At 43.7% G+C, this 22471-nt stretch overlaps 1 protein-coding gene across 1 annotated transcript in view; it reads right to left on the bottom strand.

Moving 5' to 3' along the window:
• GALNT16 (polypeptide N-acetylgalactosaminyltransferase 16) overlaps window positions 1-15854 on the bottom strand; it is a 164684-nt gene extending 148830 nt beyond the window's left edge. Inside the window, exon 1 of the mRNA XM_063117587.1 lies at window positions 15576-15854. Coding sequence (XP_062973657.1) covers window positions 15576-15791 — 216 coding nt within the window. The 5' untranslated portion in view covers window positions 15792-15854. The remainder of the gene's footprint in view (window positions 1-15575) is intronic.
• Between the last annotated feature and the right edge of the window lie 6617 nt (window positions 15855-22471).

The raw sequence follows: 22471 nt of genomic DNA, 5'->3' as shown, positions 1-22471 counted from the left end.
TTTAAATAGCGTACAGAACTGAATGAGAACACCTGTAGGAGTTCTTTTGGGATGCCAAAGCCTGTATTTCTTCCTACCCATTTTATCTCCCCTGCGAGCACTACCACACCTGCAAGAAGATTATTTCCAGAATTATACACGGAGAAACTGCCCAAAGAAAGAACAGCTGCATGGCTACATCACAACAGTTAAAGCTGCAGGAGCCCTGCCCTCTTTTGTATCTGGTCAAGAGGACAGGGCTCCTGCAGCTTTAACAGTTGTGACGAAGAGGGAATTTCACCAGGTGCTGCTTGCAAAGAAGTGACACCTGCTGAAATTCCCTTCTCTCTTTAAGTGTTAAAGATACAGGAGCCCCGACCTCCTTTCCATATGGTCACCCTATCTTCTTCTATCTGAACCTTTTCCATCCCAGTCATTATAAGGACTCTGACACTTTAAGAACTGGAAGCCCAGGTGTGTGTTTTTCGTCCTCCCTCCAGCCCTCCTCCCCTCCCCCCTTTTTCCTTCTGTGTTGGATTGTAAGCCTGAGGGCAGGAACTGCCTTGATTTTTATTGATCTGTAAGGCACTATGGGAGCTTTTTCAGCTTTAGAGCAGGGTTAAAATGCTTTAAATAAATAAATAAATTTTAGAAGATGTCTGCAGAAGCCTGTAACATGGATAATAAACATAATAAAAGAAAAGTGATCTTGTGGCATCCAGAGATGTAGGATCCGAACAAGTATTTAAGCAAACTATAACACTGGACACTTTCCAACATTTACCAGAAGGAGCTAGTTGTACCTGTTTTATCTATAACAACAGCAACAACACAACAAAAGAGGATGTGTGTTTGTCCATCCATCTGTAGCACCATTGTACCGAGACCATGAAATGTAGACAACTGAAACTTTGCATGCATACTAAGGGGATCCTAGTGGCATACACCTTGGGGTTATTTTGATTTTAAAATGAATTAATTAATTATAATTCATTTAAGTGTGTCCATGTGACTGAAGCCTGGACACATTTAAATGAATTAAAAGGTCAAATTTCCCTAACCAGCAGATAGCATTGCAGGCCATACAATTTGAAGCCAGGGGAGATTAGTAGGCTGAGGATCAGAGTTATACGCTTAGCCCCTCGCCATGCTATGGGTGTTGGGTTATTGTGCCAGAACTTTTCTCTTTCTGGAACTCTGTTTGTGCTCAGAAACAAACACACATCACGCAGGTCTTACACAGCAGAGCTGGTTTATTTCCTTCAGGCTTCTGTGCAGTCCAATTCAGATCAGTTCAGATCAGCACACTGAGGCATACACAGAGAGCAGTGATCATAGAGCAGTGATCAGTAAGCAGTGATCAGTTCCATTTTACACAAGTGAGAAACTATATACAGATCTACACAATTCTTATCTACATTACATACAGCTGTGATGAGGCTAACTTAGAATCTTGGCAAGGTTCCCAGAACAGCCTCTATCTCAAGGTAATTGCCCACAGATAGACTTTCTCTGTTTAACCCTGAGATAGCCATACACACACAATTTTAATGACTAAGCAAGTATTTCTTTCATATACTTAACAGTCCTCCTCTTGCGCATGTTGTTTAAATTGTGTTACAATCTGAGACCCAGCTTTAAAAGCATCTCTTTGTGTTTTACCATTGAACGTTCCACCTGTCCTTTCTCATTTTGTTTTATTTTGAATACCCATTTACAGGTAATGGCTTTACAACCTTCAGGTAAAGGTACTAGCTCCCACGTTTCATTTTTTTCCATTGCTCTGATTTCCTCTGACATTGCTTCATGCCAGCCCTGAGCTTCTGTAGGTTCCATTTCCTGAATTTCCTCAAATGAAGTAGGTTCATAGGCTATCAGTAAAGCTCTATGAGAAACCTGTTTGCTTTGGTATTCATCTGAATAACGAATTGGAGCTTTGCGTTCCCTTTCTGATCGTCTTGGCATAGTTACAGGCATAGTTTCCTCCTCCACAGTTTCTTCCCCCTCCCTCTCTTGCTGAGATTGTTCAGGAATTTCTTCTGTTTCTACAGCTTTCTGTTCTACAGGCAAACTTACATAGTGTTTTGTTTCCTGCATTTGTTCATGAAAAACTACATCTCTGCTCACAATTACACTTTTGTGATATGGAGACCACAAACGATAGCCTTTTGTTTGTGTATCATATCCCAACAGTTTACATTCCAAACCTCTTTGAGCTAGCTTTCCTGGTCTGTTTTCTTTCTGAATATGAGCAAAACATTTACTTCCAAAAACCCTTATATGTGACACTCTAGGTTTTCTTTTGTAAAACATTTCATATGGGGTTTTTTCATGTACAGAGTGGTAAAGCCTGTTTAACAAATAATTTGAGGTGGACAAAGCTTCTGCCCAGAACAGGTTAGACAATCCTGACTCTTTCAATAGAGCTCTTAACATGTTCTGCAAGGTTCTGTTTTTCCTTTCTGCAACTCCATTTTGAAATGGTGAATATGGAGCAGTAAGGTCATGTTGTATACCCTCATCACTGAGGAATTTTTTAAATTGGTTGCTAAGAAATTCACCTCCCCGGTCCGTTCTTAGATTAGCTATAGGTTCTTTAAATCTATTTTTACTCCACTTAACAAAGGCTTTAAACTTTCCAAAAGTTTCACTCTTCTGTTTTAACACATACACAAATCCAAATCTACTGTAATCATCAACAATAGACAAGAAAAATCTGTTTCCTCCTTGACTTGTCTCAAAAGGACCTGCAAGATCTGCATGAATTAATTCAAAAATTCTTTTTGTTGTTCTCTCACTATGTTTTGGAATGTTTGACTTATGACACTTGGTTTCACTGCATACATTACATTCTACATAGTTAGAACATGGTTTGATTTTCACCCCTTCACACAATTCTGGAATCTTAGAAATTGTTTTATAGTTAGCATGACCAAACCTTTTATGAGTTAAATGGATACACTCTTGGTGTGGTTTGCAATTGGCTATTGTTTTTGTTGTGACTTTGCTGGCTACAACTTCATTTTTTATACAAGTATTAATCACATACAAAGAATCTTTCATTATTCCCTGCACACACACCTTGTTTCCCTGTTTTATAGTACAATTTTCTTCAGTAAAACAAATCTCATACCCCATTTCTGTTAACTGAAACACACTTAGAAGATTTGTTTCTAATTCTGGTACATATAAAACACTTTGTAGTTCAACTCCCAGACAATCAAAATATACATTACCCACACCACAAATCTGGATTTTTGTTCCATTTGCAAGGGTAACACACTTTTGCTCTGAAGTAGACGTTTCCAAGGTTACAAATGAAAGTTTGTCTTTTGCCATACTTATTGAAGCCCCAGAGTCCAAAAACCAAGGATTCATTGTCTCTTTGACTCTTGCTAGAAGACACTTCTTTTTTGATTCAGCTTCATTCATGTTGTTTTCTTCTCTCCACTTTGCTGTTGACTGCTTTTTCTTCTTGTTGTTGCAATCCCGCCTTAAGTGTCCTGTGGAACCACAGTTAAAGCATTTCCTTGCCTTTAATGCAGCCACCACGTCAGAAGATTTATGGCTTTGTTGAAATTCAGCCACAGGATGTTTAAAGCTCTGTTGTTTTGAAGCTTGTCTTCTCTCATAGGTTTCCAGTAGTTTTCCAGCTACATACTCGAGGGTTAAATTTTTCTCCTCTTGACTTTCCATCATGGTGACAACCGCGTCGTACGATGAATCAAGACTTGACAAAATCACATAGACTTGGTGTATAGTTGTAAACTCCATCCCTCGTGCCCTGAGTTGATTGAAGATTTCTCTCATGCTTTTCAAATGGTTTGACATAGACTCCCCTGGTTTCAGCTTCATTCCATACAGCTTCCGGGTTAGAATTATTTTACTGCCCGCTGTTTCTCTTTGATATACAGCTTGTAGCGCATTCCAGCACTCTTTTGATGTATTCAAAAACTGAATGAAGGAAATTTGAGAGTCTTCCACAGCTAATGCAATAACTGCCATTGCTTTTGCATCGTCCTTAAACCATTTAGCATTCTGTGGATCTGCTCTATCTGGTGGATCCTCTGTGACTACATACCACAGTTCAGCCTGAATCAGATACATTTGCATTTTGTAAGACCATAATGCATAGTTAGAGTCATTCAGCTTTTCTAACAATTGATGCAAACCAGACATATTAGCTCCTGCCATTTCCTCTGCTTTAGGAATTTGTATCTCACCGTCCTCCTGCTCAGAGTCCTCCTCAGAGTCAGCCGACTGAGATTATTCCTCACTTTGCAGCACTGGCTTTAGCTTGATGTCTTCCTTCATCAACAGTTTTCTGTTTTAGCAGACTCCTGGTTCTGATACTGCACCGTTCCCATCAAGTTCTGGTTCTTCTGCCTGGATTAGGCTGGCGTAGGCTGGTCTAGGCTAGACTGGCTCTAGGCTGCCTGGACTGGACTGGGCCCATAACCTTTGTTGGGTTATTGTGCCAGAACTTTTCTCTTTCTGGAACTCTGTTTGTGCTCAGAAACAAACACACATCACGCAGGTCTTACACAGCAGAGCTGGTTTATTTCCTTCAGGCTTCTGTGCAGTCCAATTCAGATCAGTTCAGATCAGCACACTGAGGCATACACAGAGAGCAGTGATCATAGAGCAGTGATCAGTAAGCAGTGATCAGTTCCATTTTACACAAGTGAGAAACTATATACAGATCTACACAATTCTTATCTACATTACATACAGCTGTGATGAGGCTAACTTAGAATCTTGGCAAGGTTCCCAGAACAGCCTCTATCTCAAGGTAATTGCCCACAGATAGACTTTCTCTGTTTAACCCTGAGATAGCCATACACACACAATTTTAATGACTAAGCAAGTATTTCTTTCATATACTTAACAATGGGGCAGCTCCACCATACGGGAATAGAGTGGACAGACCTCTCCATCAGGGGGCTATAGGAGAGTACCATGGCCTAACTTCATTCAAACAGGACCAGCACAATGTGTCCAACAATGACAGTTGTGTGCTTTGGCTCAGAGGCTTCACTATATCAAACTAAGGCCTATTCCAACCCATATGGTGTGATTAAATAAAGGGATTAAGATATGCTAAATGAGTCATTTTCACGCATCTGAAGATGAACTCTGCCAAGCTATTGTTTAAAGCATTGTTCAAAATATGCATTCTCTTACAACTCAGAAAGCACATTTTCTTATTTATATGACCTTAATGTGTCCATCATATTAACACACCACTTCTCATTCCCCAAATATTAAAACGCTTAAAACCAACAAATTTCAGTACATGCTCACAATGTTGTGAGATTCAGCTTTCAAGTACAGCAGACAGTAATAAGCTAGCCAAGTCGGTACACTGTTGGCACGCAAGCTTCAGCACACATCAGCAACCAGCACACATAGTGAGACCACAAACATTATGCCTATTCAATAGGTGCAGCTGGAGAGTGTGTCAAATCTGTGCTACACTGAATGCTCCATGCTAGTAACATGAACGTTACTCCGGCTGACAGACTGCAATAAAATCATTTCATTTACAGGTGCCAGATCCCATCTTGGACCGTTTTTAAAAGTTCTGACAGGGAGAGGTCCCCCCAGATGCAGCTGTTGCCGTCAAAAAAGGTGCAGAACGATGGAGGAAGGCGAATCTTGCCAAATCTCTCGCAAGTGCAGAACCTTGGAGGGAGGGAGGTCTGCCAAATCTCTCACAGTCACACAACCCTTAGAGGTTTGTCCAGATTGCAACCTTGCGGGCAAAATGTTGTTTCGCATCTACATGATGGGAGAGGTCATCTGGAGATCTGGAGTGAGGTGCCATCACTAAACATATGGTGTCTACACCTAGTGGTATAGTGATAAGTTTTGAAGTGCAGGTGCTCATCATGACCATCCCCAAGAAGAGTCCAAAACGGCAGGCAGCTGTGTTGATCCATACCCACCGGGCTAACCATATCATGATGCAGGCTGAGGCGCCTGCATCAGGCAACAGAGTGGGAGGAGAGGCGAATTGCGCTGTTTGCCCAACATCCCCTGCCAAGAGGGTCCCACGCCATCACTACTCCACTGCCTCCGCTGGGCGCCTCGGAGAGCCCTGACAGTGGCTTTCCCGCTGTGGCATTTGCTGCAGTGACACAGCAGCTGGCAGGGCTCTCGGTTCCCCTTCTGTTTCCCTTTCCCTTTGCTGCTGCTGCCACAGCCCCCCAAAATGGCTACAGGCAGGGCTACAGCTGACCAAACACTTGTGAGAGCCCTGCAGCCAAGGAGCACAAGGGGAAGGTGGTGCTGGTGGTGGGAGGGGGTGAGAAAGAGTAGGTGGCAGTGTGGGGTTGCAGGAGCAGCTGCACATACTCTAGGTTGTGAGAGACCTTGGGCCAGGGCTGCATATCACCAAGCAAGTTCTAGGAATTTTTATCTGCTAGGAGCAGGTCTTCTGTCAAGCTAATGGGTTGTAATGGCCCATTCAAATCACCCTAAAGTATTTTAATTACAATTAACAAAATATTGTTTCCAGGATCGGTACAATTTGCAGGTGTTTTTTGATCCGTTCCTTACTTTGGAGGCTTGCTGGCATCTGTGGCATGAAGCATCTTTTATTGATTTAGGTTGGTGCGCCACTGGTGCCCTCCTGAACAAAGCTATATCCCTGCCACAGTTTGTCCAGCCTGTGGTGACATCCAGGTGGGATTAATGCAGGGGTCCCCAAAGCTCTTTGCGTCAGTGGGCGCATTTGGAATTTTAACAGAGCACCACAGGCACTCTCACAAAATGGCTCCATGGGGGCATGCCTATTAACAAAATGGCTGACATGGCGGGGATGGCCGGTCACAGTACACTTATTTCCAGAAGACAAAGTATTGAGACTAAAAGAAAAGTAACTTGCTTAAGAACCTAAACACAAGGCAGAGGTGGGGGCTGAGCTCCAAAACACAAAACCCTTCTATCGAGCACAAATAAAGATGGTGTGGAAGACAGCGCTTTGCTTTGCAGCGAGCCAGACTCCCAGATTTCTTTAAAAAAAAAATTTTATTTATTTATTACATTTTTATACTGCCCAATAGCAGAAGCTCTCTGGGCGGTTCACAAAAATTAAAACCATAATAAAACAACCAACAGGTTAAAAGCACAAATACAAAATACAGTACAAAAAGCACAACCAGGATAAAAACCATGCAGCAAAATTGATATAAAATCTAAAAAGTTATACAAAAATCTTAAAATAAAAAATAGAAGGAGCAAGGGCCCTGATGAGTACCTAGATAGGGTATCTTGAGCACCATGTTTTAGACCCCGGAATTGCTGCAATGCATTAGATGTAAGACTTCCTTTGAAGACAGTTCAGAAACATCAATCAAGGCAGAATTTAGCCGCCAAGTCGTTAACCAGGATCTACAATACTGCATATTATGCCAGTATCAGGCCCTAGGTAGGGGGCACATTATTTTATTATTTATTTATTTTATTATTTATTACATTTATATACCGCCCTATAGCCGAAGCTCTCTGGCCAGTTTACAAAGAGTACAATTGCCTCATGCCTCACTCTTGGAGGGGGACTCAGCAACAATGACAAATAGAACACCCCAGCTGAGAAACAAGTGATATTATTTACACAGGGTACAATGAGAAGAAAGGGAGGGGACTGGGAGGGGCCCCAGGGGCCTCTTAAGCATCTTAAAATGTGCTTGGCCAGCATTAAAAGCTCTTCATTGGCTTCCAGCAGAAATATGCATACATTTTTATCAACCATTTCTGATGGTAAATACATAGATAACCTCACTTTTGAACAGCTGCTGCCCCTGGTGCTTATGTTAGTTCATACGGTACTGCTTTCCTAGAAAGAGAAGACAGAACATATTGGTTGCCTTGGTTCCCCAGTGTTAAAATCTAATCGCTGATTTGATTTTATCCTGCAGTTTACAGGGGGCATGGGGGTGGGTGGGTGGAAATAATGACCAAAGCCACAGTAGCTTTGAAAGGAGTTGTGAGTCAGACAGCTGGTCTGATCTATTTGGGCTCGACAAACAGAGATTTTTAAATCCATTTTTATTTTTTCTTCATTTGTCACGTTGGCATCCAGCCCTTATGGAGTCAAGGAACTCACCTCTTATACAGCTCTTACAGCCTGATCCTAACCATGGCATTCATTTGAAAATAAGTATTGTATTAGAACTGCAGCCTTCCTTTCCAAATTCTTAATGACATTAGTGAGAACAAAAACAAACACAAATTGTGAATAATTGATCCCAATCAGAGTTGTTGCTGCTGTTTTTCAGAAGAACAATTCCTGCGCTTTTTCATAGGCCCTGCAGTTTTCCTCCCTCTCTCCTCCTCCCATGATTTAAGAAGTGTAGTAAACACAACAATGGAGCAATTTCCATAGTAGCCAGTTTTCACTCTCCATCTCCACCCCCTCTTTGGGCAAATGTTGCATCTTAATGCTCTCAGAGGAAGGGGGGCTGAAAACATGACTCTAGAGCATCCTCAAGACACAAGGGAAAAGATGGCAAACCAAAACAGTTTAGAGTTTATTTATTATTTCATAAACTCTTATTTTAAGCCCATTTCATGGGATCCAGGGGGAGAGATTTGCTGAGTTTCTTTTAAAGCTGCAGTCCAAATGTGAAGATGCAAAGGAGAAGTAACTTTATGACACTGTTAAACCAATCTAGCCATTAAAAGAACAAATTGCACATTGAAAACCTTTGGAAACCACAGCCCAAGAAAAACCAGCCGGAATCCAGGTCAAAGGCTTTTGCTTCTTAGTGTACAGATGTGCCATAGTCCTGGCCACATTTAAGCTGGCATGATCCCTGCAGCAGCAGAAGAGGCAAAAACCCAGCTATAGCTAAGGCAAAATTAAAGGGATTCTTACAGTCTGGGAAGATTCAAGAAAGAAAGAAAGAAAGAAAGAAAGAAAGAAAGAAAGAAAGAAAGAAAGAGAACAGATATGGATTTTCATCCATTTAAAACTCACCAAACCAGGTTCAACTGCACATGTAGCTATATCCCACACCAAATTATTTCTAGAATTGTTCTATTTAAGACTGCAGGGGCAGTACCCAACAGTGCCATTCCATAAGCTCCCATAGTGCTCGTGGAGCTCCACTGAATCTTTCCTTTGCACAAGCAGTTGCCCATTATGATTGCTACACTAGTTGTGCAAGCAGTTGCACCTTTTGCACCATGTTTTGCACAACGGGTTGCATAACGGTTGCACAAGATTTATGAACAATGCATTTCACAATGGGTTGCACAAGATTTATGTGCAACCATGCTTGTGCAACGGTGCTTGTGCAAATGTAGCTTTAGCTGGATTCTTCTCTTGCACATACTTCAGAATCTAGTTTCTGCTAGCACAAGGTCATTTGCACTAGCAGAATGACACAGTTGGATACTGCTCTGTGTCTTAGATCACACATTTGAATGCCCACTCATATGATCCCATGGGGAGCATCTCTCCCTCTATCAATCATCCCACCATCTTCGTGGATTAGGAAGAAAGTAATGTATGAAGATGGCTTACACTAGCTCAAGCTGTTTGTCCATCCAGCCTAGTATAGTCTTGTCTGGCTGACAGCAACCCAGCAGTCTTTTGGCAGAGGTCTTCCACATCAACTACTACCTGGCCTTTTTAACTGGAGATGCAGGGATTGTAACTGGGACTCCCTGCATGCAAAGCATGAGCTCTTCCTCTGAGCTCCGTCCCCAAAGACTCCTTCGGCCCCCACAGTGGGCCTTGAACCCATGTCCCAGGGTGGCCTGTGTGTTTTCTCTGCAGGCCTTTTCCTAAGGCAATCCCTTGGGTGCTGTGCTGCGAATCAGAGCCTGCTTCACTTGCTGTTTATTCATGCAATATGAACATCTAACGCTAAAAACAAGGCCTTTACAGTTGTGGCCTCAAGGCTGTGGAACGACCTCTCTCTGCACCTGAGGAACTGCTCTTCTGAGCTTCCAGCCTTTTCTTTTCTGACAGCTGATACATGTTCTATTCATTTCTTTTTTAACCTTGTTTTTATTTATGTTATACGGCTGTGGAATTATTCAGCCAGTTGCAAGTTACTTTGAACACAGGCTGGAAAAGCAGTCTATATATATTAATATTACCATCATATATACTACAGCCTTTCCTAAGGTAGTACTCTCCAGGTATTTTGGAGTACCACTCTCAATATCCCTGACCCCTGGACATGCTGAGTGGGGCTGATGGGAGTTGTAGTCCAAGGCATTTGGAGGGCACCAGGTTTGGGGAAGGCTGAATACACAGAGTGTTCTAGCCTGGCTTTCCCCCTGATCTGCATGTTTCTTGTGCAGGAACCTTTATAGTTGGTAGACACTCAAATAGGCAATCTCCTACCTGAACGGTACAATCCTAGAATCTTAATGGTACAGTCCTAGAAACTGTGTACTAAGTGATTTATCTGCATGTGTAGATACATCTCATCTGCTCTTTTACACTTACACGCACACACATGGGAGAATAGAAGGTCCAGAGTCTGACTTTCTTATCCCAACTTCAGAAGTGTCTCAGAAGTGTTTATTTTAAAAGAGGGATGCATTCAGACCTGTCTGCTATATGATTCTTTCCTGGCCTTCACTGCTGTTTTTCATCCAGCTGCATATCCCCTCTCACTATAAGGAATATTTTCATAACTGATAATAGGAATGCCTTTAAGTCTGGAATGTCTCTCTTGTTAGAAGGGTCCATTTTAACTGTAATACAACTTTGCAAATTAAATCAACACAAGTTGAGATTTCCTATAAAAAAACCCAACCCTACACTGGTCCATTTCCCTCTTGCACAGAAGGGCCTAGTTCAGTGGTAGAGCTCATGTTTTGCAGGCAGAAGGTCACAGATCCAATCCACAGCATCTCCAGGTAGGGCTGGGAAGTATTCTTGCCTCAAACCCTGGAGAGCTGCTGCCAGTCAGGCAATACTGAGCCAAATACAATAACCATCTGACTTGGTATAAAGCAGCATCCTGTATTAGTAATGTATGGCACATTGATTTTTCTTCACGTTAAACCCCAATACTCATTCAGTCTTCAAAAATTCCCCTGCCTGATCACCCGGAGGTCATTCATACTCACCATAGGCAACCAGGCAAGTAGCTATTTACAAGCCTGATCTACTGAAGGCTTTACATTCAGACTACAGAGATGAGAAGTGAAAGAAACAAAGAAAGCATCACTTGTGCAAATAGTGTGTGTCAAAGTTCTTGGGGGTGGGAGAGAACTCTTGTGCAATCATATTGGCTCTACCGATGTAGGAACAACCATGCAGGGGCTAGTGTGGTCAGTGGGTTATGGCAGTGGACAGCCAATCAATATGCACACATTGCCCAGTCCTGTGAGTAGGCTGCTATCTTCCCAAGCAGTCTTTCCAATGTAAACCAGGCAACATTTACTGATCTAACCAATAAAAACTGCAATGTGTCAAGTAACCAGCACTGCGGGAAGAAAAGCCAGTGCAGTCCAAATTCTGCCAAGCTCTACGCACAGCCCACCATGTTCTGTTTTTGGCTGCACCCAGGCCCACCAAATTCTTCCCGGGTTCCACCTAGGACTCGCCAGATTCCATCCTGTCTCTGCTCCCATGACCCACCAGATACCCCCCCCCCGATCTGTCCTGGACTTGACTGCTTCTCCCTGGCTTCGCTTGTCTGAGGCCATTTCTATACCTGCCTTTTTTCCAGGGATCATCCCTGTGCATGCAAATGACACACAGGGGATCCCAGGAGCAGGCAGGGATGATCCCTCCATTTTCCTGGGATAATCCTTAAATGTAGAAAGGGCTTAAGATATGATTCCCTCCCCCTTTCCTGGGGTAGATGGCAGATCCATATTTTTTTAATTAGAAACTGGCCACTTTGAGACTGAAATAAGAGAGACTGGGGTATTTGTACTGACTTGTAAGCGTGACTAGAACAAGCCAGGTAACAACTTTATGTAGCAGGCCTGTAGGGTTCCCAAAGAAGGATTAAGATGACCCACCTGCCCACCTCAGCAAGGCAGAAGACAAAGCTACCATTTCTTCCTCTGCAACGTCCACCTGTACAGCTGGCAGCTGCTCTGCCCATTTGCTTTCCCTCTCTTTAAGATCTGCTATACAGCATATCCATTTACCCCCAGACTGCATGAAGCAATCTGGTGACACTGCTACCAATGGAACTGCTTGTTATTCACATTACATCCCAGTACAGTGCCATTACCCCACTGCCAAATCAATAGAAGCACAATTGCTTGAGGTAACGCAGAAGGAATACGGTTTTTTACTGGTTTACCACTCACAGCAGGAATGATGCCATATATGTAATGAAGAAAAACCCCAGCTATCTGGGGCGGGGGATCCTTTGTCTCCACCCTGCTTCATTAAATAAAGTGATTGCTGCTCAAAGTCCAGAAAGACTATCTCACCAGGCTTAGGAAGGAGATGCCATGTTTTTGCATTCTTCCCACTCATTCATCTTATTATTACATTTTCGTGCATGAGGCAGGAATGTGGAGCAGGTAGTCCCTAGATCTGGTGTCTCTGATACAGCAAAAGCTATCAATCCAGTTACTGAAGGGAACGGGATAGAGGAAGGCAGAGAGGGCTTGCTTTGGAGTATAAATCCAGGTTAGAATCAGCACAACAACAACATCAACAATAACAACAACTCCTCTACTCACATTACAATATCACTCTGGCAACTCGGTTCTATCATAAACAAGTTAAATTAAAGTCAGTTTGAAACAGAACCTTTTGCATGCTTCTATGCACACTCTGCAGTAATAATAACAACACAATAATTTGCACTCCCTTTCATCCGGAAATATCAAAGCAATATTATAGCCATCAGAATGAGATATAACTGTTCCTGCACAATACAGTCTATTTTCCTTCCTAATTTTAAACATAAAAGGAATTAGCAGGGCAGACAGGTAAACATGCTTGCCCCAGGATGCTACAAGAAATCAAGTCTGAGAAAATGCCACAGTTCACCAAATTTTTTGTCCCGTGGGAATATGCATGCTAAATCAACTCCTGTTTTACAGGTCCTTAGACCACCAAAGGAAATTTCTGTAGCTCGCAGTGCACTGCAAAGTTCAGGTGTCTGGAAAACTAAATATATATCCCACATATAGTTTATCAGGCCTATTGTATAGATGAAGAAAGCTGAGGAAGGTGGCAACAGCACCATGCATGTCGCTAACATTTTCATCTCTGCATCCAGCTGATAAATTGATCTACAGGTAAAATGACACATGCTATAATTTCCAAGTGCTTTTAGCCAGGTTACCCCAATGATATTCATGTTAGTTTTATTAAAATGTATTACATTTATCTTAGAATATCTTGCAGTCAGAACAAGAGGCAGCTTTCCCTGGCAGAGGGAAGCCTTCATCTAGCAGAGATGAAAGACTTCTATGATTTCCCCTCACACAAGAGAGAAGCGCCCTCTCGTTGCAACAGCGCTGTGCATGGGTCATGAAGAGCAAAGCGCAGCTCTTTGCAAAAAGATATTGTTGATACAGTGTGCCCTGTGCAACAGACTGAATTTGGAGGTGGAAAGCAGCCAGCGAGTTTGAATGTACACACAGATTTTTACACAGAGTATGCAAAAGACCACGGCCCTTGTGCCTCCCTCAGTGGTAACCAAGAGTGCCTCATCGTCGCTTTCACTCTCAAACAAGCAGAAGGCTTCATGCTCTGAATGTAATGATGCGGAGTGTGGCTTTGCATAATCGTACCGGTTTTCTTTTTCTTTTTTTGCCATTGTGGGACTCCATATTACTCACTTAAACATGTACAAACTGTTAACGTGCTTGAGTTAATGATGAGGGCCTCATCACACGTTACACATGAAACAATGTTCTTGTAATTCAGCCAATCGGCTAGTCTACCCGGACGCTAACTATCCTGCCTGACAGGAGCTTTCCAACATCTCCGGCAGATATCTTTCGCAGCCCTGCTGTCTCTTTTTTCAAAAGAAACAAGAGATGTCAGGAATTGAACCCAGGACCTTCGGCATGCAAAGCATGTGCTCTACCACTGAGCCACAGGGCCCTTTCTGCTACCAAGGAGTGGAAAAAGGAGAAGCAGTGAGTCACTCATCTCCCATGCAATGAGATTTCATCACCAGTGAAATCTGTAAACTCCATTCTGCACATTTCAGCAGAAGTGGGGGAAGAAGAGATGCCCAGCGCTTGCCCTGCTTGTTTTTTGTTTTGATTTGTTCTTTGCCTTTGTTTTCCTGTTAAAATCCTAAGCCCATGCAGGCCTGTAGCAGGGGAGGGGGGACTGGAGGGGGGGCCTTGCCGCCCCTAAATTTTCTCTGCCCCCTCATTTTTTACTTTTACAAACAATTAAAAGAAGTTTATAATTTTGTCTTTAAAAGGCCTACAAACCAGATGAACTGTCCCCACTACTCCCTCCACCCCCGGAACTTTTAGGCTGGCTACGGGCCTGAGCTCATGTTGACATTACATTATTAGCAGGAATATAAACCCCAACGGTGGTCACTTGTTTTTCTGAATCCCTAGGAGTATTGTAGGTGGCAGTGGCTGGCATGAAGACTTCACCTACAAGCAGATGAATTGTGAGGCATACCAATCTGACCATGTGCATGGTCCATGCTTGTGCTGCCCCTTTGCTCATGGAGATCCCAAGCCCCGAGTCACCCTCGCATCTGGACTTCCAACTAGCAGTGAAACATCCCAATGAAACCACCCCTCGGCATTCCACATTTCACAGCTTTGGTGGCAGGTCAAAGCTCTAGAAGGGACAACCAATTCCATAGCTTGTTGCCCTACGGAACACTGGACCATCATTCCCATAAAGAGCCATTGGTCTAGTCTGCTCCAATCCCACTTGAATTCTCCCTCCCACCCCGCCAAGCACATATTTCGGCCTCGAACACATATCTTGAATGCAAACCCAAATCTTTTCCGAGCTTCCTTGCTCCGTCCGGCTTCCTCTGGCATGTAGCCAGGGATGAACTAAGGGGGGGGGGTTGCTCCCCCTTTTCTCTGCCCCCCCATTATTATTTTTTAACAAACAAATGATTTTTTTTAAGATTACACTTTTAAAAGGCCTGTAAAGCAGATGAACTGCCCCCCTACTTTTGGGGCGCACGCCCCCCACAACTTTTAGGCTGGCGACGGGCCTGCTTCCAGAAAAGAAACCCCGCCAGTTCCCGGCCAGAGAAGCCGGCCCTGAGCGACTCGACGGACCACGCGCCCGTCTATCTTCGCCTGGGAGATGGAGCCTCCCCGCCCCCCCACAACCCCATGCCGCGCCCCCCCCCCCCCCCGTCCCCTTATAAATGCTGCCATGGTGACAGGCAAGAACGCTGCTGCCTGCGATAGATACAAAGCCCTCCGCGCAAACGCGGCTCTTCCTCCCGCGCGTCTCCCGCGCCTTCCTCCTCCCTTCGCCGCCCCGAGGAAGGCTGAAGGCGCCCGCGCGCATCTCGCGCTGCCTGCGGGAAAGCAGCGAGCACGGCACATTGCAAGCAAGACCCTTTCCCCGGTGCCCTCAATGTCGCCAGGGCCGAGAAGGCGCGAGGAGGTCCTTCCCTCCGGCCCCATCCCCGGGCCAGACTCACCACGAGGGGGCTCTCTTGGTGGCTCTCGACTTTGCCCGTGGATCTCTGCCCTGGATTCCTGCTGCTGCCGCCGGTGCTACTGCTGCTGCTGCTGCTGCTGGGGGATCTGCTGGATGCCGCGGAATGAGGCTTGTTGTCCTGCCACAAGTAATAGAAAGTGCCCAGGATCCAGGCGACGGTCAGGATGGCAATGGCATTAGCCCGGATCCTCCTCATCCTGATTGCCCCAGGGTCGCCCGGGAGCCCTGAGTCAACTGGAGGAGGAGGAGGAGGAGGAGGAAGAAGAAGTAGAAGTAGAAGAAGAAGAAGAAGAAGAAGAAGAAGAAGAAGAAGAAGAAGAAGAAGAAGAAGAAGAAGATGCTTCTTGTGAGGGGGGAGGATCAGATGTGTGCAAGAGAGAAAGAGCCTGCTGGGAGAGTGGTGATCGGATTCTCTCTCCCCTTCTCTATTTGGCTGCCTCGTACAGTCACAGCTGTTTGTTTTAGCTCTTGTCTCACTGCTCAGTCCTGCAGAGCGAAGCGAGCGAGCGAACGAGAGCGAGAGAGAGAGAGCTCTTCAGGGTCCTAATGCCCTTTTTTATGAGCCGCCACATATCCGATCACTCCCTATAACAGAACGATAGGCCATCCTATGGGGACGATCTCGCGTTTCCTTTCAGTCCTGCTCAGAGGGGCAGGATCTAGCGCTTACGTCCTCCCATTTTTCACCTGCTTTGGCATCCCTTGGAAGCTCGGCGCTAGTTACAGAGGCCGAGGAGCAGCGGGAGGAGGGGGCGGCGGTGCCGTGGCGCAATACGTTTTGCTTAACATCCTCATAAAGCAGCAGAAAGCCATTTATTCGGTGCCAGAAGCTGCTGTGGGAAAGCATCTTACAAGCCTCAGTGCCGCTGCTAGTTTGATGCTCATTCATAAACACAACCTTGACACCATTTGCATGCAATTGGTTTGAAATTTGCTGACTGCCCAGATGTTGCTTCTGTTCATGGCACATTGGGAAATGTGGCAAACCGGGTCTTGGCTGGGGAGTCCTCTGGCCAAACAGCATGACCTGGAACCTTATCATTGCAAATCCAAAGTGCTCAAAATAAAAACAGGAGGTTGGAAAACATGAGAAATTTGAGGATGGGGTGGGGATTTGCCTTCTTCTGGGTTATGACCTATGCCAGTCCCCAACTTCATGCCCTCCAGATGTTTGGACTTTGCAGTTTTGATGCACCCTGGTAACCCCAATGCCGGTTCCGACCAGTATAACAAGAGCCTCCAGGGTCAAACAATATTCTTTGGGGAGTTACTTGCAGCCTGGTTTAAATTCATGAATGGATCTTCATTGTCATTGATAAGTGACTTGAGAAGTCCAGCCTTGAATTTCACCCAAAAGGATGAAAGTAAAATTATGTCCCTTGAAATGATGCTGTGTGTGATGAACACACGCAGTCTACTTCTCCTGCTAAAATGAAAAAGGAGACAGCTGGGTTTAAAATGTGTTTCTGAAGGGAAATGCATCTGAAGGTGTTGCAGACAGAATGGCCTCCCTGCTAACTTTTGTGAGCAATTGTGGTATTGATGATTCAGACGGAATGATTCAGCCTCCTGTCTCAGCCAAGATTGACTGAGCAAACAAACACCCCAGTAGGGTGATATTAGATGTAAGGAGTGGTGGTGTTGGTGGCCCTGATGGATCTTCTTGTTAATAAAAATTCTATTACTCCTACTGAAAAATAGGGCATCTGTCTTAACACATCCTGGCCAAATTCTATTGAGCCTGAGTGCAACCATTTTAACTAAATAACTCATTCAATATTTATTTATTTATTGGGGTGGAGTGGGGAGAATATATTGTCTGGTGGTACTTGTCCTAAATTATTGTGAAATGTGCACTGTTAAAAACAGCACACGAAACCTCCTTCCATCAGTTCCAGTTGCTCAGCCCAATAAATCCCTTGCCTCAGAGGGATGCAGTAGGAGCTGCCTCCTCCTATGACACCAAAAAAGACCACAGGCAGGAAATGATGCCTGAATAATCATGATTCCAGACAGACGCCATGGCCACTACAGTCATTACCCACATGAAGAGGGGGAAAGAAGCACCAAACTTTTAACCTTGCCCCCATCATTGCGCTGTTCATGCAGGATCCTCAAAAGTTAGTTTATTGTATTTATTTATTCATTTACAACATTTATATACATCTAAACAGATTCCATAGTGGTGAATAACAAAAGATAAGAAGGCTAAAACATCATGCTAAAACATATAAAGAATAACACAACATAGCAAAAAGTTTTATTTAAAAAAGAGTGCCATGGCTGGTCAGTTAAGGAATATTTCCTGGATTAAAGATGTTTTCAGGAGGTGCCAGAAACAACGCAGTGCTTTGTGCCCACTGCTTGGCCTCCTGGGGCAGAGCATTCCACAGAAAAGAGGCCACCACACTGAAGGCTGCGGGTGGAGTCCAATCGGGTTATGGGTCCATGCAGAGCATGCCCTCTGATGACCCCTCAGTGACACAGCAGGTTGATAGGGGAGAAGGTGCTCTCTCAGATTTCCAGGTCCTAAGTTGTTTAGAGACAATTTAGTTGTTTATACTAATATGAAAACCTTAAACCTGGCCTAGTAGTAAATAGGCAGCCAGTGCAGTTTCCTCAGCAAAGGAGTTGCATATTGAAAAGAGGCAGCTCCTGACCACAGCTGAGCCGCTGCGTTCTGCACTAGCTCTAGCTTCTGGACCAGTCTTAAGGGCAGCCTCACAGTGCATTGCAGTAATCAAGTCTTGAGGTTACAAGTGCCTGTACCACTGTGGCTGAGCGATTCCTGTCCAGGAGAGGTTATAGCTGGCATACCAGTCAAAGCTGATAAAAGTAACTTCGCGCTGCCATAGCCACTTGGACCTCCAGCAACAGTGATGAATCTAGGAGTACCCCCAGGCTATGAACCTGATTTTTCAGAGGGAGTGCAACTTCATCCAGAACAGGCAATGAGACTATTTCATGGACCTGGGAACCACTCACTCACAGGGCTTCTGTTTTGCCAGGATTCAGCTTCAGTTTACTGGCCCTCACCCAGACTATTACTGAGTCAGGATTTGCACAGCCTCACCTGATTCAGATGTCACAGAGATATAGAGTTGTGTGTCATCAGCATACTAATGGCACTTGGCTCCAAATCCCTTAACGACTGATCACAGCAGCTTCATATAGATAGTAAACAGCATCGGGGACAAGTTGGTATCCTGCAGAACCCCATAGCTCAATTACAAAAAGGGCCAAGCAACAGTCACACAATCTTATTGCCTGAAATTGACCCCAGAGGTGAGACATGAACCATTGTAACACAGTGCTTCCGATGCCCAACCCGCAGAGTTGATCCAAGAAAATACCATGGTCGATGGTATCAAAAGTTGATAAGAGTTTGAGCAGAATTATCAGGGTCCCACTCTCCCTATTCCAGGGTGACCAAGGGTGATTCAGTCCCATAATCAGGTTGAAACCCAGACTGGAACGGGTCTAAATATTCAGTATTCTAAGAAAGGGTTATTTACAACTCATCAGCAGTTGTTTGTTTGTTTATTTATTTATTTATTGCATTTATATCCCACCATTTTTCCTCCAAGGAATCCAAGGCAGTGTACATAATCCTCCACCTCTTCATTTTATCCTCACAACAATCCTGTGAGGTAGGTTGGGCTGAGAGCCTGACAGGCTCAAAGTCACCCAATGTGCTTCTATGGCTGACTGGGGACTAGAACCCAGATCTGCCAACTCCCAGTCCAACACTCTACCAGTACACCACCCTGGCTTTCAAAACAGAATGGGCACTTAAGACTCATTAGCATTAAAAACAAACAAACAAACAAACAAACAAACCCAAAAACCCTGCTCCTTGTGGAGATAAAACTGCTAGAACAGGTTTGCTGATTTGGATCAATACAACCACATGAATTTTTGGATTCTCCTTAGGGGCTATGGGCATGTTGTGATCATAGAACCATAAAACAGTAGAATTGGAAGGGGCCTATAAGGCCATTGAGTCCAACTACCTGCTCAATGCAGGGATCCACCTTAAAGCATACCTGCCAGGTGGCTGTCCTGCTGCATCTTAAATGCCTCTAGTGTGGGAGAGCCCATGACCTCCCTAGGTTATTGGTTCCATTGACATACTGCCCTAACAGTCAGGAAGTTTTTCCTGATGTCCAGCTGCAATCTGGGTTCCTGTAACTTGAGCCCATTAGTCTATGTCCTACACGCTGGGATGATCAAGAAGAGATCCTGGCCCTCATGTTTCAAGTATTTGAAGAGTGCTATCATGTCTCTCCCCCCCCCCCAGTCTTCTCTTCTCCAGGCTAAACATGCCCAGTTCTTTCCATCTCTCCTCATAGGGCTTTCTTTCCAGACCCGTGATCATTCTTATTACCCTCCTCTGAACCCCCTCCAGTTTGTCTGCATCCTTCTTGAAGTGTGGTGCCCAGAACTGGATACAGTACTCAAGATGAGGCCTAAGCAGTGCCAAATAGAGGGGGACCAGTACCTTGCGCGATTTGGAAGCTATACTTCTATTAATGCAGCCCAAAACAGCAGTTGTTGTTGTTGTTGCATCCACATCACACTGTTGGCTCTTATTCAGCTTGTGATCTACAACAGTAGGTAGTAGGTCATAAACAAAGGTTTCTATTCCTCATGATGGACAGCATCTTAAGAACATGGTAACTGCTTCAAGCCAAAGGCTCAGAAATCAGAAGATTAAAATGCTATTGCCATGATATTTGATCTGCAATTAGGGGCCTATTTCATAAACTTTCAATATTAGCTCTGAACAATCAACATTAACTACTCCTATTATATGAGGAGAATAAAGTGATTTGCACTCATCATCCCTACCACTATAAATCAATACAACTAGACAGGCGTCCAATTTGTGATTAAGAATGCTTCACACATTATAATTTTCACTTGAACACCTATGATATTTTAAGTGTAGAGTGTGAGTGTGGCACGTCAGATGTTTGTAAATACATGCATCATACGGGCAAGCATTTGGGAGCTGGGCTTGATTGCGGTTGTCTGTATACTCAGTGGCAAATCTGGGTTTCTGGCATGTGATTTGTGGAATAGGTTGCCCTCTGTGTTAAAATAAATCACACAATGTTTCTCATTTAATTCTTTTCTGTTCTTCCCTGGGTGATGTTGCATTCATGTCTAGCTTGTGGGCTTCTTATAGGCAGCTGGTTGGCTACTATGGGAACGGAATGTTGGAGTAGATAGGCCTGGTCTGATCCAGCAGGGATCATTTATAAATCATTTCATTTAAGGCTCATCAGTGTTGATCACACAGGTAGATCCAGAAGCCCCTTCTTTGCCACTCAGAATCCATTTCTGTCAACTCATCCACCGGTTTATGAGGTACAATATCTATAATGGGCAATGTGTAAGACCAGAGTAAAATCAAAGCACAGTATCTGACCAGTAATGAGTAAGTTGTGGAGAATTTTGATAAGTGAGCAGATGGAGTGGGACAGGCACAAACTCCAAATAAGGGAATGTCCTGGTAGTTAAATCTTAGCAGGCTGTTACGTTTAGCTATGGATTCATAACACAAAGGGTACCTTGTAGCCTGGAATACCTAATTTGTGGCAGATGTTAATGCAGACTAGACACAGCAGAAGAGGGCCAATTTTAAAATCAAATGTCCATTTGAACAAATATAGGTTTTAAAATTTGAAATATAATAATAATAATAATAATAATAATAATAATAATAATAATAATATCCTATTGCTTTGATTCTAAGACACACTTTTTCCCATATAAACATCTCTAAAAATGTGGTGTGTCTTAGAATCGTGGGTGTGTCTTAGGGGTTTTTTTTTCTGTTGGTGGTACTGAAATTAGTGTGCATCTTACAATCAATGGCGTCTTACAATCGAAGAAATACGGTATATTTCTTACCTGCCTCTCCACTTGGATTGAGGCAGGGAACAAGAGTGAATATAAAACACATTAAAAACTGATTAAAAACATAGCATACATGATGAAAACATCCTAAAAACACTCTAAAATTTCACTGGATAGGCCTGCCAGAATAGATCAGTCTTTATTGATAAGGAAAATGCAAAAACTGACTTGAGATGTTATTTAAGTAATTGGGCATAACTGTTTATCCTTTCAGCCATGGAGATAGCACGGCTACAAAAAAAGGAAAGATTTCCTAATTGTTCAAGTGGTTTGTTCATAATGGATGAAATGTAGTGGCATGGAATACACCAAGGAGAGGGAACCTTTTGGGGCAAAGGGTACATTTGGCAATTTGAGAAACTGTCCTGGGCACTACCACACATTGGTCCCATTCAGACAACACACTAAACCATGCTGCTTAACCACAACATGGTTAACGGAATGCATTGCATTCCGTTAATCATTTTGCGGTTAAGCAGCATGGTTTAGCGTGTTGTCTGAATGGGGCCAATGGCTGCCATAGGTAGATTTGTTTGTTTGTTTGTTTGTTTGTTTGTTTATTACATTTCTATACCGCCCAATAGCCAGAGCTCTCTGGGCAGTTCATAAAAATTAAAAACATTCAAAGTATAAAACAACAGTATAAAACCATACTATAAAATACAATATAAAAGCTCAACCAGATAAAAACAGCAGCAATGCAAAATTACAAATTTAAAACACCTAGTTAAAATTTATTTATAGACTGTTAAAATGCTGGGAGAATAAAGGACAAGTAACCTCAAGAGGCAGCTGGACAAGCATCTGTCAGGGATGCTTTAGGGTGGATTCCTGCATTGAGCAGGGGGTTGGACTAGATGGCCTTGTAGGCCCCTTCCAACTCTGCTATTCTATGATTCTATGCCCAAAAGACAGGCAGAGGTCTGAGCCGCAACACACTAAACAATGCCT

The sequence above is a fragment of the Elgaria multicarinata genome, chromosome 2 (genome assembly GCF_023053635.1).
Source record: "Elgaria multicarinata webbii isolate HBS135686 ecotype San Diego chromosome 2, rElgMul1.1.pri, whole genome shotgun sequence".
Taxonomy (NCBI): domain Eukaryota; kingdom Metazoa; phylum Chordata; class Lepidosauria; order Squamata; family Anguidae; genus Elgaria; species Elgaria multicarinata.
The sequence above is the reverse complement of the archived record's forward strand: the minus strand, read 5'-3'. Positions and strand labels throughout refer to the sequence as shown.